The 15843-nt window shown below is 40.7% G+C and overlaps 1 protein-coding gene across 11 annotated transcripts in view; it reads right to left on the bottom strand.

Annotated features, from left to right (window-relative positions):
• The window catches only part of st3gal3a (ST3 beta-galactoside alpha-2,3-sialyltransferase 3a), a 681850-nt gene that overhangs the window by 227830 nt on the left and 438177 nt on the right, over nt 1-15843 (bottom strand). For 10 of the 11 annotated variants that reach the window (XM_078560881.1, XM_078560878.1, XM_078560887.1 and 7 more), the window contains one exon: nt 1628-1691. In XM_078560881.1, the coding sequence (XP_078417007.1) occupies nt 1628-1691 (64 nt within the window). The remainder of the gene's footprint in view (nt 1-1627; nt 1692-15843) is intronic. The other variant, XM_078560884.1, reaches the window with a different exon arrangement.

The following is a 15843-nucleotide window of genomic DNA, read 5'->3' as shown; positions in this document are numbered from 1 at the left end:
CCAGACTATTTGGGGTGCATTCAAATACCTACTCTTTACAGATGGTAAAGAGTCTGCCCTATATTGTCTCCTTTCGGTCTACTAAATATTCTTTGAAAAATCATTACAATCTCCAGGAAGATTGCTCTCAAACATGGCGTCATCGAATTCATTGTTATCTAGCAATGTTGCTTGCAAGATGATACAGTGCCATTTGATAGTTATTGAACATTACATGTTTTGGTTACTGCTAAAGGATGCACCTCAATCAACTTAATTTTTTTTCCATGTAATATTAATGGATCTCTCATGACATTGTTCAATGTGTCATGTTTGAAGTAGGGTCATGTTAAGTACAAAAAGGAAGTCTCACGTGACACTCAGTACTCTACTTGGGAAAACCTACAAGTCAAAATTGGTCGGTGCTGCACAGTGTTTTGTGATCAGGTGATTGATTGAAGAGATAGTACCAAACCAGTGATAATCAACATTAAAATTTAATGTACAACATTTCAAAATTTGTCAATTTATAAGGTGTAAGGTAATTTTTTTTAATGAAAATAGATTTCTAACCTGCTATAAAAAATAGAAATATAGATTACTATACTGCTCTTTGTATATAGGACATTCCAAACAGCTTCATACTGAGGTGTGCAACAGGAGAGAGAAAGGGAAAAGATGGATGGAGAGGTAAAAGAACAGTTGAGGAAGCTTTTGAAAGCATGAGGGAAGGGAAGGACAAAGATGCCAAGAAAGGCGTTCTAGAGGGTTAGGGAGACTGGGTGAAGCGGCAGTTACTGATGGTGGGACGGAAAATGTATATTAATGTTTTGGAGAAAAGGAGGGTGCATGTAAGAATATAATGCTGGAGGAGTGATTGCAGAGGTGGTGAGGAATGACCTGCAAAGGAATTCAGAGAAAATAATGACTATCTTAAAATCAACTCTTTCAGCCAGAGAGAGAGCTTTGCAAGGATAGGGGTGCATGATGTAGTACAGGTGGAAATGCAGCGATTACATTCTGAATGTGTCATAGCTTTTGGAACACATTCAGCAGTTTATTCCATGAACACCAATACAAATTATACATTTCCTGATACACAATACTTGATAAAAGAATTATGCTGCCAATGTCCCTGGAACCATCCTTTAACCCTTTAACATATCTAGCTAGAATTGGTGGGATTTGTGATTTCCAGAGCCCACAAAAAACATTTATTTTAGCATCCCTGAATACCAATCTCAAACTTATAGTGTGTTTCCCAATTCAGACCATGCATAAAGAAACAACCACTGTCATGTTAGAGGTAGAAACTTATTGTCATCCTCAGAACCCTATCCGATATCTGAAGGCAAAATACAACTGAAAGATCAAGCCTGGTTGACAACTGTTCATTCCACATGGTCACCACTCAACATGAATGATCTTGGGCATGATACTTGTCAGCACTGGAAAAAAATGTCACCTACTGAGATCAAACTAACAGATGCCTTAGGCTGTTAATGGAACACCTAGATTGTTTCAAATCAGTAATAATTTCAAAACATTGTCAACTAGAACCACCTCCTCTCCCCAAGAATTAACATTCCCCTTAAATTCAAAATTGCACTATTCTTTCCTATATCCTTGTGCATTGCACTATACCTACCTATCCAGGTATGAAGTCAAGGTGTAGTGTTTAGTTATCCCCAGAATCTTCTGTATAACTGCTTCTGCAAAAAAAAACAAAAATGACATAAAAATTGTATTCAGCAAACAAGTGGCTGTTATTATGTATACTGTCTATCCCTCTCTAAATACCTTATGATTTCTTTCTTCTTCTAACTATATTCCATTCCAGTTTTTTTAAACAAAAAAAAAAATCACAGAACTGGTGAATCATATTTCATGCTTCTTTTCCCTCAAGGAAAGAGAAATTTTCTGACTTTCTTCATTGATGACAACATAATGCTGCAGCGTTTCTATTTACCATCATCTTATACAAGCCAATACTGCTCACCAAATCTCAAATAATGACAGCTGCATGAGTTGTTGCTGCTGCCGCTGATTCTGCATGAACTAGTTTCAAAACTTATCAAAACACTATTACAAAAGATACCTCCAGGCTAGAATAAATTGGGAAGGCAGTTATTTCACACCTCTGATTATATGGCAGAACATACCAACTTTTGAGGTTAACAGATAGCATTTTGCTGGGTGAGAGTGCAGAAAGGAAGGCGACCTGCTTCAAGGATTCCTCATTCTTGGGATAAAGAGGATATCTGAACAAGTTGGACCTATACCCAGTGAAGTTTAGAAGAATGAGAGGTGATCTCACTGAAACTGAGGGGACTTGATAGGGAGGATGTTTTCTTTTGTGGTGGAGACTAGAACTAAGGAACAGAGTTTAAAAATAAGATGCCTCCCTTTTAAGATGCAGATGAGGAGAATTTTTTTATCTCACAGGGTGGTTAATCTGTGGAGTTTTCTTTCCCAGAAAATAGTGGAGACTGAGTTATTGAATTTATTCAAGGCTGAGTTGGATAGAATTGGATAGATTTTTGATAGACAAGAGAATATGGGATAAAAACAAAAAACTACTGCAGATGCTGGAAATCCAAAACAAAAACAGAATTACCTGGAAAAACTCAGCAGGTCTGGCAGCATCGGCGGAGAAGAAAAGAGTTGACGTTTCGAGTCCTCATGACCCTTCAACAGAACTGAGTAAAATTAGGAGAGGGGTGAAATATAAGCTGGTTTAAGGTGGGGGGGGGGGCGTTGTAGGGACAAGCAAGCAGTGATAGGAGCAGATAATTAAAAGATGTCACAGACAAAGGTACAAAGAGGTGTTAAAGGTGGTGATATTATCTAAGAGAATGTGCTAATTAAGAATGGATGGCAGGACACTCAAGGTACAGCTCTAGTGGGGGTGGGGTGGAAAGACTGACAGGGTATACCTGTAATGCCCTGTCAGTCTTTCCACCCCACCCCCACTAGAGCTGTACCTTGAGTGTCCTGCCATCCATTCTTAATTAGCACATTCTCTTAGATAATATCACCACCTTTAACACCTCTTTGTTCCTTTGTCTGTGATATCTTTTAATTATCTGCTCCTATCACTGCTTGCTTGTCCCTACAACCCACCCCCCCTCCCCACCCACCTTAAACCAGCTTATATTTCACCCCTCTCCTAATTTTACTCAGTTCTGTTGAAGGGTCATGAGGACTCGAAACGTCAACTCTTTTCTTCTCCGCCGATGCTGCCAGACCTGCTGAGTTTTTCCAGGTAATTCTGTTTTTGTTGCGAAGAGAATATGGGAGGTAGCCAGGAAAGTGCAGTTGACACCACCATCAAATCAGCCATCATCTCATGATCGGCAGAGCAGGCTCGCAGGGTTAAATTGCCTACTCCTGCTCCCAAGTTCTATGTTCCTATGATTCCAAAGAGTTCTTTTGTCTAGCTGCTATTTTGTTGACCACGAAACATATCAAAATAGTCTCCTATTATTTCAATTATAAGACTGGGTTAAACTTTAACAATCAATATCCCAATACTCAAAACTGGACAAATAAACTAGTTTTCAGCACCAGCATTACAATGGCCAAGACTTTTACGCTCAGTGGCCAAGCAATGCCATTCGCTGCTGAGCTTAAAGATACCCACAAAAACTGTGATTTCCGTGGCATGTATTACAACTTTCCTGACATTAGCTTGAAATCTGGCACCCAGTCAAGTGAATCTTGAAGCATCCAGCAACTGTGGTGTCATTAAACAGAATAAGCAGCCAGTCACATTAGCATATCCTCACAGGCAGCAAACCAGGAGGTAAAATGAACTGATTATCCTTCACTTTTTATCATGTTATAGAGAGCGAAATAAATGTTGGGACAACACAAACTTCAAAAAATATTTTCAAAGCTTGCAATTATCAAAGTAAACAAAAGCAGTGAATTTATATCTTATATAACATAAATAGTGGCAAATAAATTTCAAGGGCAATTAGGGATGGGCAATAAATGCTGGCATAGGAAGCGATGCCCACATGCGATGAAAGAATACATTTTTTAGAAGTTGACCTGGTATATAAGAGGACCCTATTTTGTCAGCCCCAAAAATCATGTCTTTGCATATACTCAGCGTATAAATTTCAGCCACAATATGCTTTGCTCATATTCGTAGTTAGTCTCAATTTTTCACCCCACACATGACTGCTTTACTTACTGCTACCATACATCAGAGTATGAGGGATCAAGCAGGCGACATGGGCTGAGTTACAGAGATGCACGGGAGTGTAAGCCGCAACCTCTTTGCGTTGGATGCAGATGACATTTCAAAATGGAGACCATCCATGCCAGCGGTTCACTTTTATACTTGGGGGTACAAGTCAACCCCTGTTTTTGGGGAGATCTTTGAAGGCTTCAAAGGTCAACTTATACGCTGACATTTACAGTATTACATCACAAGTTCAATGATTTTTAATTGATTGCAGCCTGCAGAGGCTTTACCAGTGCACCATAGAATCGTAGAAGCACCAACGGCAACTTCTGGTTTTCCACATTTAGCTGCACCAGTGCGGACTCCAGTAATTGCTATCAGTTTCAGAGGTGTTATGGCAGTAAGTGCGGACAGTTCCACTATTATGACTTCAAAAAATATACCAATATTACAGTTAATTAAAACAATTACTGTAGGTGGTCCTGAACCAGGGCAGAAGTTGCTTTTATATTGCACTAGACCTATACCAGTGGCACCAGCTTCAAACATGTGGGTCTTGTGAAGTTGGCTTTTGGAACTTTACAACTTTGCAGCTTTTGAGCTGAAATTAGCCGTGCAAGACTAATGCATTGGCAATCAGCATCATAAATATGGGGCTTCTACAATTTAATAACTGCTGGACCACGGGCTGAAATCCCATTTTAAAAAAAATGTCCTGCACAAAGGAACAAAATTCCTTAGAATATCAAAACTTTAAAGATAAAAAGAAATTCCGCAAATTATGAACCAAAATCAAGTTACAATGTAACAAATGCACTGTCAAAACACATATCTCAGTTTGGCAGAACAAGGAGTGCTTCACTATATTATGCTTAAATACTATTTGGACATGCTCAAGTGGATTTAGGCATTTTACACTCAATAGAAAAAGAATCTGAAAACTGGTAGTTGCTATCTGTAAAATCAAAATGTCCATGAACTTTAAAGTTAAAAACAATACCGTAACCAGTTTTAACTTCTGAATTTCCATCATACGTGTATTATATGCAACAGCGTTTCCGTTACTGATCCACTTTTACCCTGCATCTCATCTTTAGTTGAACTTACGTAAACGAAACAAAAATTAAGATTTCTGTAAAAATCTAAAAGCTCTGCTGTTTTCAAACCAGGAACAGATGTAATGCACCCAAAGATACAGAAGGAACTGAGAATGGAAATTTCAGAGGCACTGGTCGTAATTTTCTAGCTTTTCTTAGACTCACAGGTGGTGCCAGAGGACTGGAGAATTGCAAATGTTATACCCTTGTTCAAAACGGTGTGTAAAGATATGTCCAGCAACTACTGGACAGTCAGTTTTCCCTCATTTCCCTCAGTACCTTTGGATGCATCGCATCTGGCCCTGGTTTGGAAACAGCAGAGCTTTTAGATTTTTATAGAAATCTTAATTTTTGTTTAGTTTACTAAGTTCAACTAAAGATGAGGTGCAGAGTGAAAGTGGATCCATAACCGAAGCACTCTTGTACACAATACATGTATAATGGAAATTCAACAGTTAAAACCAGTTATGGTATGGTTTTGACTTTAAAATTCATGGATATTTTGGTTTTACAGATGGCAACTAATTAAAGGCAAAATTAATAGTCACACGAACAAATGAAGGTTAATCAAGGAAAGCCAGCATGGATTTGTTAAGGGAAAATCATGTTTAACTTGCTAGACTTTTTTGAAGAGGTAACAGAGAGGGTTGATGAGGGCGTGCTGTTGATGTAGTGTACACGGAATTTCTAAAGGTATTTGATAGAGTGCCGTAGGTCAGACTTGTGCGCAGTTATAATTCATGGAATAAAAGGGACAAAAGCAACATGGATACAAAATTGGCTGAGTGACAGGAAAGAGAGAGTAGTGGTTAATGAGTGTTTTCAGACTGGAGGAAGGTTTGTAGCGGAGTTCCCCAGGGTTCAGTGTTGGGACCCTTGCTCTTCCTGACATAAATTTATGACCTAGACCTTGGTGTATAAGGCACAATTTCAAAATTTGTGAATGATGCAAAACTTGGAAATATTATGAATTGTGAGGAGTGTAAAACTTCAAAAGGGCATAGACAAGTTGGTGGAATGGGCAGGCAAGTTGCAGATGAAATTCAATGCAGAAAAATGCGATTCATTTGGTAGGAAAAACATGGAGACAATATAAAATAGGGGTACAACTCTAAAGGCAGGAGCAGGAGGACCTCAGTGCATATGAGCATAAATCATTGAAAGTGGTAGAACAGGTTGAGAGCGCAGTTAATAAAGCATACAGTATCCTAGGATTTAATAATAGGGCCATTAAAGCAAGGAGTTTATGTTCATCTGGTTTAAGACACTAGATCGGCCTCAACTGGAGTATTGATCCAGTTCGGGTGCCGCACTTTAGGAAAGGTATGAAGACATTAAAGAGAGTGCACAAATTATTTCATAAGAATGGTTCCAGTGATGAGAAACTTCAGTTATGAAGATAGATTGGAGAAGTTGGGACTGTTTTCCTTGGAGAAGAAAGGTTGAGAGGAGATATAATAGAGTTATTCAAAATCATGAGGGGTCTGGACAGAGTAGATAAGAAGAAACAGTTCTCATTCATGAAAGGATTGAGAACATGAAAGCTCAGATTTAAAGTAAGTTGCAAAAGAAGCAAAAGCAACATAAGAAAAAACTTTTTCACACAGTGAGTGGTTAACGCCTGGAATGTACTGCCGTAGTATGGTGGAGGCAGGTTCAATTGAAGCATTCAAAAAGGGAATTAGACTGTTATCTGAAAAGGAAGAATGTGCAGGGTTACAGGGAGAAGGCAGGGGAATGGCGCTCAGTGAATTGCTCATTCAGAGAGCTGGTGCAGACACGATGGGCGGAATGGTCTTCTTCTATACTGTAACAATTCTGTGAAAAGTTTTGACTGCAGTTGTAGACCTTGATGCTGGAAGGGAGAGAAGAACCTGAACAATATGTAATGAGACCTGTAGGATAAAAATATGTTTATCACATCAAAAATATTGATAGCAAAAAGTCTAACAATCTCCACAAAAAATCATGGCTATTCACCAAGTTTAACTCAAAGCTTTAACGTTTAATTTGTGTCATGTGTTACATGGTATTATGTATATTCACAATGTGCAAACCAATGCTGGACCAGGAAGAGATATAATGAAACTTGTCAAAAAATAGCTCTCATAAATATCCAGTTAATATCCCACTACAAATCAGACAGATGCCCTGATCCACCCAACTTCCCATAAAAGCACAAGAAGTGCAACACCTGCCCTTTCAGTTCCACTCGTCACTGTTCAAGGTCCCAACACTCCTTCTAGATGGAACAGTGATTTACATGCACTTCTTTCAATTTAGTATACTTTATTCACTGCTGATAATGCAGTTTGCTCTACACTGGGGAGACCAAATATACATTGGGTGGCCGCATTGCGGGACACTTCCATTCAGTTCACAAGCATAACCCTGAGCTTCGGGTGGCCTGCCATTTTAATTCTTCATCTTGCACTCATGCTGACCTTTCTGTCCTTGGCCTACTGCAGTGTTCCAATGAAGCTCAACGCAAGCTCAAGGAACAGCACCTCATCTTTCAACTAGAAACTTTTGCAGCCATCTGGACTCAACATGGAGTTTGACAATTTTAGACCATAATCTCTGCCCATTTTGTTTCCTTTTCTTTGCATGCATCAGTCTTAATCTTGTTTTTCTCCTGTCCTTGCTTTCAGATGACAGCTGTTCATTATTCTGCCATTCACACACCCTTTAGGAACACATTTACTTGTCCCATTACCACTCTCTTTTGCCTTGCACCACCAACCTTTGTCACTTAACATCTCCCAAATTCCGCTATATCATGGGCCTTCCCTTGTGTACCTTTTGTCAACTTCCCCCGCCTTCATTTGCTTAAAACTATTACAATTCTAATGTTTTCCCAGTTCTGATGAAAGGCCAGTGACCTTTAACATTAATTCTGTTTTCGCCACAGAGATGCTGCCTAACCTGCTGAGTATTTCCAGTATTTTCAGTTTTTTATTTATTATAAACATGCATTATGTGTTCAGTAAATCTTTGACATCTGCAGAGGAAAAAGCCAAATTCCAACCCCTCATCGAGAAGATGCAGCCAGGACTCAACCCTTCTTCCAGAAGACAGACTCTAGGAAAATTATATTACTGCATGATGGTTAACATATTGTGTTTTTCAGATGCGAAGAACTACTGAAATTTACAAAAAACGGATCCTTTTGGGTTACTGCAGCACATAATTTCATTTATATCCTAGTTTCCTGCATGTACTTGCATAAATGCAAAAGCCAGACAAATGTTTTGCTTTCCAATGACAGTGGAAGCCCAGGATTCACTACAAGAGGTGCTACTGTATACCTTCTGAGATCCAGCTTCATTGTAGCATTAGCAGAGCTCTTGATGGATTTAAGCTAAGTGGTTGATCAAACATGCAGTATAAATGGAAGATAATAGAATGACCCTAAAACAAAAACAATTTATTTTATTAGATGTTGTCAGGGACACCGTATCTGCAGTCACAAAATGTACACAATAGTATGAATCCTTATTTGGTAAAGGCAATGAACTACTTTATTTCAGTTAATCCCAACCAAGAACAGATCATTAATTTCATTAAGTTAGTGACAAATAATAATATGGAAATTCTGTATTTATTTATACTTAGAGCTAGGATTAGTCTCTATTCTGACAATGGCTTGTGGACTCCAGACATATCCTTGTGCTAATATAGATAAATATAAACAAATATTGGAAATTCCATGATGGGAGGGAAAAAAAAATCAGGCAGAATTTGTTTTAAATCTTACAATCCAACATGTTGATATACAATCAAAGGTATGAGAAATTCTCACCACCAGTACCTCAAAACTATAGTCTTTCCTGCCATAAGAATAGATGCAACTGTAATAGATTAGAAATCTTTTCAGATGTTCAATCTTAGCTCAGTGGTAGCGCATTTGTTTCGGAGGCAGAAGATTGCACACTTTAATGCTGTATTGAAGGAGTGCTACATGGTTGGATGACCAAGGCCCCACCCTATCCATCCTCTCTCATTGATATAAAAGCTATTGTGACACTAGTTGACAAAAAGAATTGAGTTTTTTCAGTGTCCTTACCAAAGCCAACATCACTAAGGTTTGCGAGAGTCTTACTCCGTGTATACTGGCTGTTATGTCTGCCCAAATTACAAGTGACTACACTTCAGAAGTGCTTTAATGGCTGCAAAATGCTTTGGGACGTGCTATGGTCATGAAAGATACTGTATAAATGCAACAGAAGATAGTTGTGGTTGTTGGAGGTCAATAAGCTCATTCCCAGGACAACACTGCCGGAGTTCCTCCAGGCTAGTGTCGTAGGCTCAACCATCTTCAGCTCCTTCATCAATGACCTTCCTTCCATCATAAGTTCAGAAGTAGGAGTGTTCGCTGATCATTGCACAATGTTCAGTACAATCTGCAATTTGTCAAATACTGAAGCAGTCCATGCCAATATGCAGCAAGATCTGGATGACATTCAGGTTTAGGTTGATAAGTGGCTAGTAACATTCGTGCCACACAAGTGCCAGGCAATGACCATTTCCAACATGAGAGAATCCGACCATCTTTCTTTGATATTCAATGGCATTACCATCACTGAATTCCCAACTACCAAACTCCTGGAGGTTACCATTGACAAGAAACTGAACTGGACCAGCCACATAAATAGTATGGCTACAAGAACAGATTAAAGGCTGGGGATTCTGCCACAAGCAACTCACCTTCTGACTCCCCAACGCATGGCCTCCAAGGCACATGTCAGGAGTGTGAGGGAATAATCACCACTTGCCTGGATGAGTGCGGCTCCAGCAGCACCCAAGAAGCTTGACACCATCCAGGATAAAGCAGCCCACTTGACTGGCACTCCATCCACCAACATTCACTCCCCCCACCACTGACACACAGTGACAGCAGTACATATTACATACAAGATGCACTACAACAACTTACCAAGGCTTCTTTGACAGCACCTTCCAATCCTACAACCTCTACCACCTAGGTCAAGGGTAAGTGAACAGCACAATCTACAATAAGATAAAAGCAAAATACTGCAGATGCTGGAAATCTGAAACAAAAACAAAAATTGCTGGAAAAACTCAGCAGGTCTGACAGCATCTGTGGAGAGAAAGACAGAGTTAATGTTTCGTTAATCTACAATTTCCCCTCCAAGCCACATACCTTTAAACTAGAAAGTGGTGGGGGGGAGGGAACACTCCAAGAAGTATGACTAATGGGAAACAGAGCAGCAGGTTAGTGTGTGTATCGGGGGCGGGTGGGGGGGGGGGGCGTGTGTGGATTCAACTTCGTGGAAAATTATGAAAAAACTGAAAAGAAAGGAGAGCCCAGGAGAGGCTATTAAAGTCGCCAGAACACAAAATAGGACAGAGTGTTTGGAAAGGGCTAGGAATCTAACTTCAAGCACACCAGATAAAGGGATGACAATGTGAAAGGGGACGGGAAATACAGGACTGAAGGTGTTGTATCTGAATGCATGCAGTATACAAAATAAGGTAAATGAGCTTGTGGCGCAGATTGAAATTGGCAGATATGATGTGGTGGGCATCATGGAGACATGGCTGCAAGGGGATCAGGACTGGGAGCTAAATATCCAAGGATATACATCCTTTCGAAAAGATAGGCAGGTTGGCAGAGGGGGTGGGGTTGCTTTGTTAGTAAGAAATGAAATTAAATCGATAGCAAGAAATGACGTAGGGTCAGATGATGTAGAATCTGTGTGGGTAGAGTTGAGGAACCGCAAAGGTAAAAAAACCATAATGGGAGTTATGTACAGGCCTCCGAACAGTAGTCAGGATGTGGGGCACAAGATACACCAGGAGATAGAAAAGGCGTGGAAGAAAGGCAAGGTTACAGTGATCATGGGGGATTTCAATACGCAGGTAGACTGGGAAAATCAGGTTGGTAGTGGATCCCAAGAAAAGGAATTTGTGGAATGTCTACGAGATGGCTTTTTGGAGCAGCTTATGGTGGAGCCCACTAGGGAACAGGCAATTCTAGATTTAGTGATGTGTAATGAGGCAGATTTGATAAGGGAGCTTAAGGTGAAGGAACCCTTAGGAGGAAGTGACCATAATATGATAGAATTTACCCTGCAATTTGAGAGGAAAATGCTGGAATCAGATGTAACGGTATTACAGTTGAATAAAGGCAACTGCAGAGGCATGAGGGAGGAGCTGGCCAGAATTGACTGGGAGATGAGCCTAGCAGGAAAGATAGTGGAACAGCAATGGCAGGAGTTTCTGGGAGTAATTTGGGAGACACAGCAAAAATTTATCCCTAGGAAGAAGAAGCATACGAAAGGGAGGACGAGGCAACCATGGCTGACAAGGGAAGTCAGGGACAGCATAAAAGCTAAAGAGAAAGCATACAATGCGGCGAGGAGCAGTGGGAAACCAGGGGATTGGAAGCCTACAAAGACCAACAGAGGACAACTAAAAAAGAAATAAGGAGGGAGAAGATTAAATATGAGGGTAAACTAGCCAGTAATATAAAAGAAGATTGCAAGAGCTTTTTAGATATATAAAGGGTAAGAGAGAGGCAAAAGTGGACATTGGGCCACTGGAAAATGACGCTAGAGAAGTAGTAGTGGGGAACAAAGAAATGGCAGAGAAACTGAATAGGTACTTTGCATCAGTCTTCAAGGTGGAAGACACGAGTAACATCCCCAAAGTTCATGAGAGTCGGGGGGCAGAGGTGAGTATGGTGGCCAATACCAAGGAGAAGGTGCTAGGAAAACTGAAAGGTCTGAAGGTGGATAAATCACCTGGACCAGATGGATTACACCACAGAGTTCTGAAGGAGATAGTGGAGGCGTGAGTTGTGATCTTTCAGGAATCACTGGAGTCAGGGAGGGTCCCAGAGGACTGGAAAATCGCTAATGTAACTCCCCTGTTTAAGAAGGGAGTGAGGCAAAAGACGGTAAATTACAGGCCGATTAGCCTGACCTCAGTCGTTGGTAAGTTTTTAGAGTCCATTATTAAGGATGGGATTTCAGAATACTTGGAAGTGCATGGTAAAATAGGGCAAAGTCAGCATGGTTTCATCAAGGGGAGGTCATGCCTGACAAATCTGCTAGAATTCTTTGAGGAGGTAACAAGTAGGTTAGACAAAGGAGAGCCAATGGACGTTATCTACTTGGACTTCCAGAAGGCCTTTGACAAAGTGCCGCACAGGAGGCTGCTCAGTAAGATAAGAGCCCATGGTGTTGGAGGCAAGGTACTAGCATGGATAGAAGATTGGCTGTCTGGCAGGAGGCAGAGAGTGGGGATAAGAGAGTCCTTCTCAGGATGGCGGCCAGTGACTAGTGGAGTTCCGTAGGGGTCAGTGTTGGGACCACAACTTTTCACTTTATACATTAATGATCTAGATGAAGGAAGTGAGGGCATCCTGGCTAAGTTTGCAGATGATACAAAGATAGGTGGAGGGACAGGTAGTATTGAGGAGGTGGGGAGGCTGCAGAAGGATTTGGACAGCTTAGGAGAATGGGCAAAGAAGTGGCAGATGGAATACAACGTGGGGAAGTGTGAGGTCATGCACTTTGGTAGGAAGAATAGAGGCATAGACTATTTTCTAAATGGGGAGAGAATTCAGAAATCTGGAGTGCAAAGAGACTTGGGAGTCCTTGTCCAGGATTCTCTTAAGGTTAACTTGCAGGTTGAGTCGGTAGTTAGGAAGGCAAATGCAATGTTGGCATTTATTTCGAGAGGACTAGAATATAAAAGCAGGGATGTGCTGCTGAGGCTTTATAAGGCTCTGGTCAGACCACATTTAGAATATTTTTGTGAGCAATTTTGGGCCCCGTATCTCAGAAAGGGTGTTCTGGCCCTGGAGAGGGTCCAGAGGAGGTTCACGAGAACGATCCCAGGAATGAAAGGCTTAACATATGAGGAATGTTTGAGGACTCTGGGTCTATACTCGATGGAGTTTAGAAGGATGCAGGGGGATCTGATTGAAACTTACAGAATACTGAAAGGCCTGGATAGAGTGGACGTGGGGAAGATGTTTCCATTAGTAGGAGAGACTAGGACCCGAGGGCACAGCCTCAGAGTAAAGGGAAGACCTTTTAGAACAGAGATGAGGAGAAACTTCTTTAGCCAGAGAGTGATGAATCTATGGAATTCATTGCCACAGAGGGCTGTGGAGGCTAGGTCATTGAGTGTATTTAAGACCGAGATAGATAGGTTCTTGATTGGTAAGGGGATCAAAGGTTACGGGGCGAAGGAGGGAGAATGGGGTTGAGAAATTTATCAGCCATGATTGAATGGCGGAGCAGAGTCGATGGGCCGAATGGCCTAATTTCTGCTCCTATGTCTTATGGTCTAACTTGTAACTATAGCCGAAATTTCACTGACGTGGGATCAAAATCCTGGAACTTCCTTTCCAACTGCACTGTGGGTGCACTTGCACTAGGTGGACTGCAGCGGTTCAAGAGGGTAGCTCACCACCAGGTTCCCATTGCCCACATCCAATGAAAGAATAAAAATAAATTCTGTCATTCTTTTCGTGGTACACCGTGGTATAAATAGGTACATCGTGGTATAAATTGATTTCTGCAGATTTAGTCACTCGGCATTCAGAACAAAATTTACATTCACGTGTATGGCTAAGATTTAAAAGGCAATATTGGGGACCTCAATCACTTGCTGAGGAAATTGGCTATTTTCGTCATTTTGCAGTGAGTCCTGCTGGGTTAAGCACAAGTGGCATCAGATGGCATCAATTGCCATTCATAGACTTAGGGACAAGTTGCTTGTTGCTTTTGTTTGAGGAGTTGGAATCTCAAATGCCTGCAAAACCTCTATTTAAGTAACTAGGTTCTCACGCCACTGGATATTCCACAAATAGTCGAAAAGTGAAGGAGGTTTAATTCACAGTTCCAAATCCAAAAAGAAAAATACAGTACTCAACTTCTGCAAAATTAAGTAGTTCCTTCTGTTTTATCAATAAAGATATCAACACATGAAAGCCCAGGACAGTCTCAAAGTCACACAAGTTTAGGACTCATTCAGCAAATTCATGATTATAGCCGAAGGCACATCATCTAAAGCAATGATTCTTCTTCGATTTTGCATCGTTGCTGATAATGCACATCTACTGGTAATCTGTTGAGAGTCTTCAATTGTGAATACAGTCCTATTCAAGCCAGGTGTTGTCGGTTGCAGTGCAGGCAGCGTGGGTTGTCATTCACTGATGCAGCAGCTTACTGCTGCATGCTCCTGACTTCGATGCCGCTTTTCTGTGCAATCTGAAGACATAGCTCTTCAAATTTCTATGCTCCAGTGTGCAGGCTTCAGGGCCATGTGCTTTAGTCAGGTACAGATTGTTCCCAGTTACGGAAATGAATCTGATATGAAATGATACCTCACTTGCATGAATTCCTGTATCTTAGTCTGACCACCCAATAGGTCTATTGATACCATCAAGCTCTCCATATTATGCATCTTTTGATAGGCAACCCTACCAACGTGGCCTAGCCACTTGTAGTTGGCATTGCTTGAGCTTTGTCATAATACACATTGAGTTAGAGAACTGCAGTACTTCTGTGTTGGGGACTCTATTCTGCCAATGGATCTCAAGGATATTTCTCAAGCAGAGTACGTGAAAGGAGTTTAATCTGCACTCCTGCTACTGATGTGTATTCTAAGTTACTTGATGCATGAACTCCTGTTTGATGATGAGGCAGCTTCTGTGGCTCATTCAGTTGTAGGTATGCAGTCAATTCTAAGTGCCCTTTCAACTGCTGCAGAGAAATCTGGGGTCATGGTCAGCCCACAAAAGGCAGTGACAATGACTCAAGGTGGTCAGTCCTAGGCAATACTACAACTAAAGAACTGAAAAATGTAGACAAATTCTGCTACCTCGGGTCAATGGTCTGAAGTGAAATGAAGCATGATGAAGAGGTATCAGCTTGTATTGGTATGTATTGCCAAAGCATTTGGAAAGCTTCATGCAAGAGCCTGGAAAAATCCCAAATTCAACTGCCACATGACCAAGAATTTATAATACCTGCATATTAATTAGGCTGCTGTATGCTGTCGAAAGGGTGACTAGTTTTCCAACATTTGAAAATTAGCCAAATATGAGAGTGCTTCAGAATGTAAATTCTAGTCAGTTTTACTGTGGGCAATTCCACCAGCTACTGTGTGTATTAGGTCTTATTTGGTTAATATAAATTAGGGTTCGCTTATGGAAGTATTCCTTGGTGGAAAGGATGAGATAAATAGCAGCCCAAAAACTGTAATAGTGACATTATAGTACCAGCATTTATGTATACAGATGCAGAAAGCAGTATTTTTGTTTTATAACCAGATGCAGAATAACTGACATAGTGATGGAATGATATGGTAAAATATTTGGTTGGGCCTCATGAATTCACAAGATGTCATCCAACATCATTCAGCAAATTACTTCAGTACAACTCCTTGGTAATCATTCAGTTAATAGGTTCCTTTGATATTTACAGTAAATGTCCTTTCTGTTCTCTGCATTGTATTTTATTTCTGAGTTTGTGACAATTTTTGCACCCATTATGTCATTCAACTGAAAAACTCATACAAAAACAGTGGTGC

Source organism: Cetorhinus maximus, chromosome 17, assembly GCF_964194155.1.
Source record: "Cetorhinus maximus chromosome 17, sCetMax3.hap1.1, whole genome shotgun sequence".
Lineage (NCBI taxonomy): Eukaryota > Metazoa > Chordata > Chondrichthyes > Lamniformes > Cetorhinidae > Cetorhinus > Cetorhinus maximus.
The sequence above is the reverse complement of the archived record's forward strand: the minus strand, read 5'-3'. Positions and strand labels throughout refer to the sequence as shown.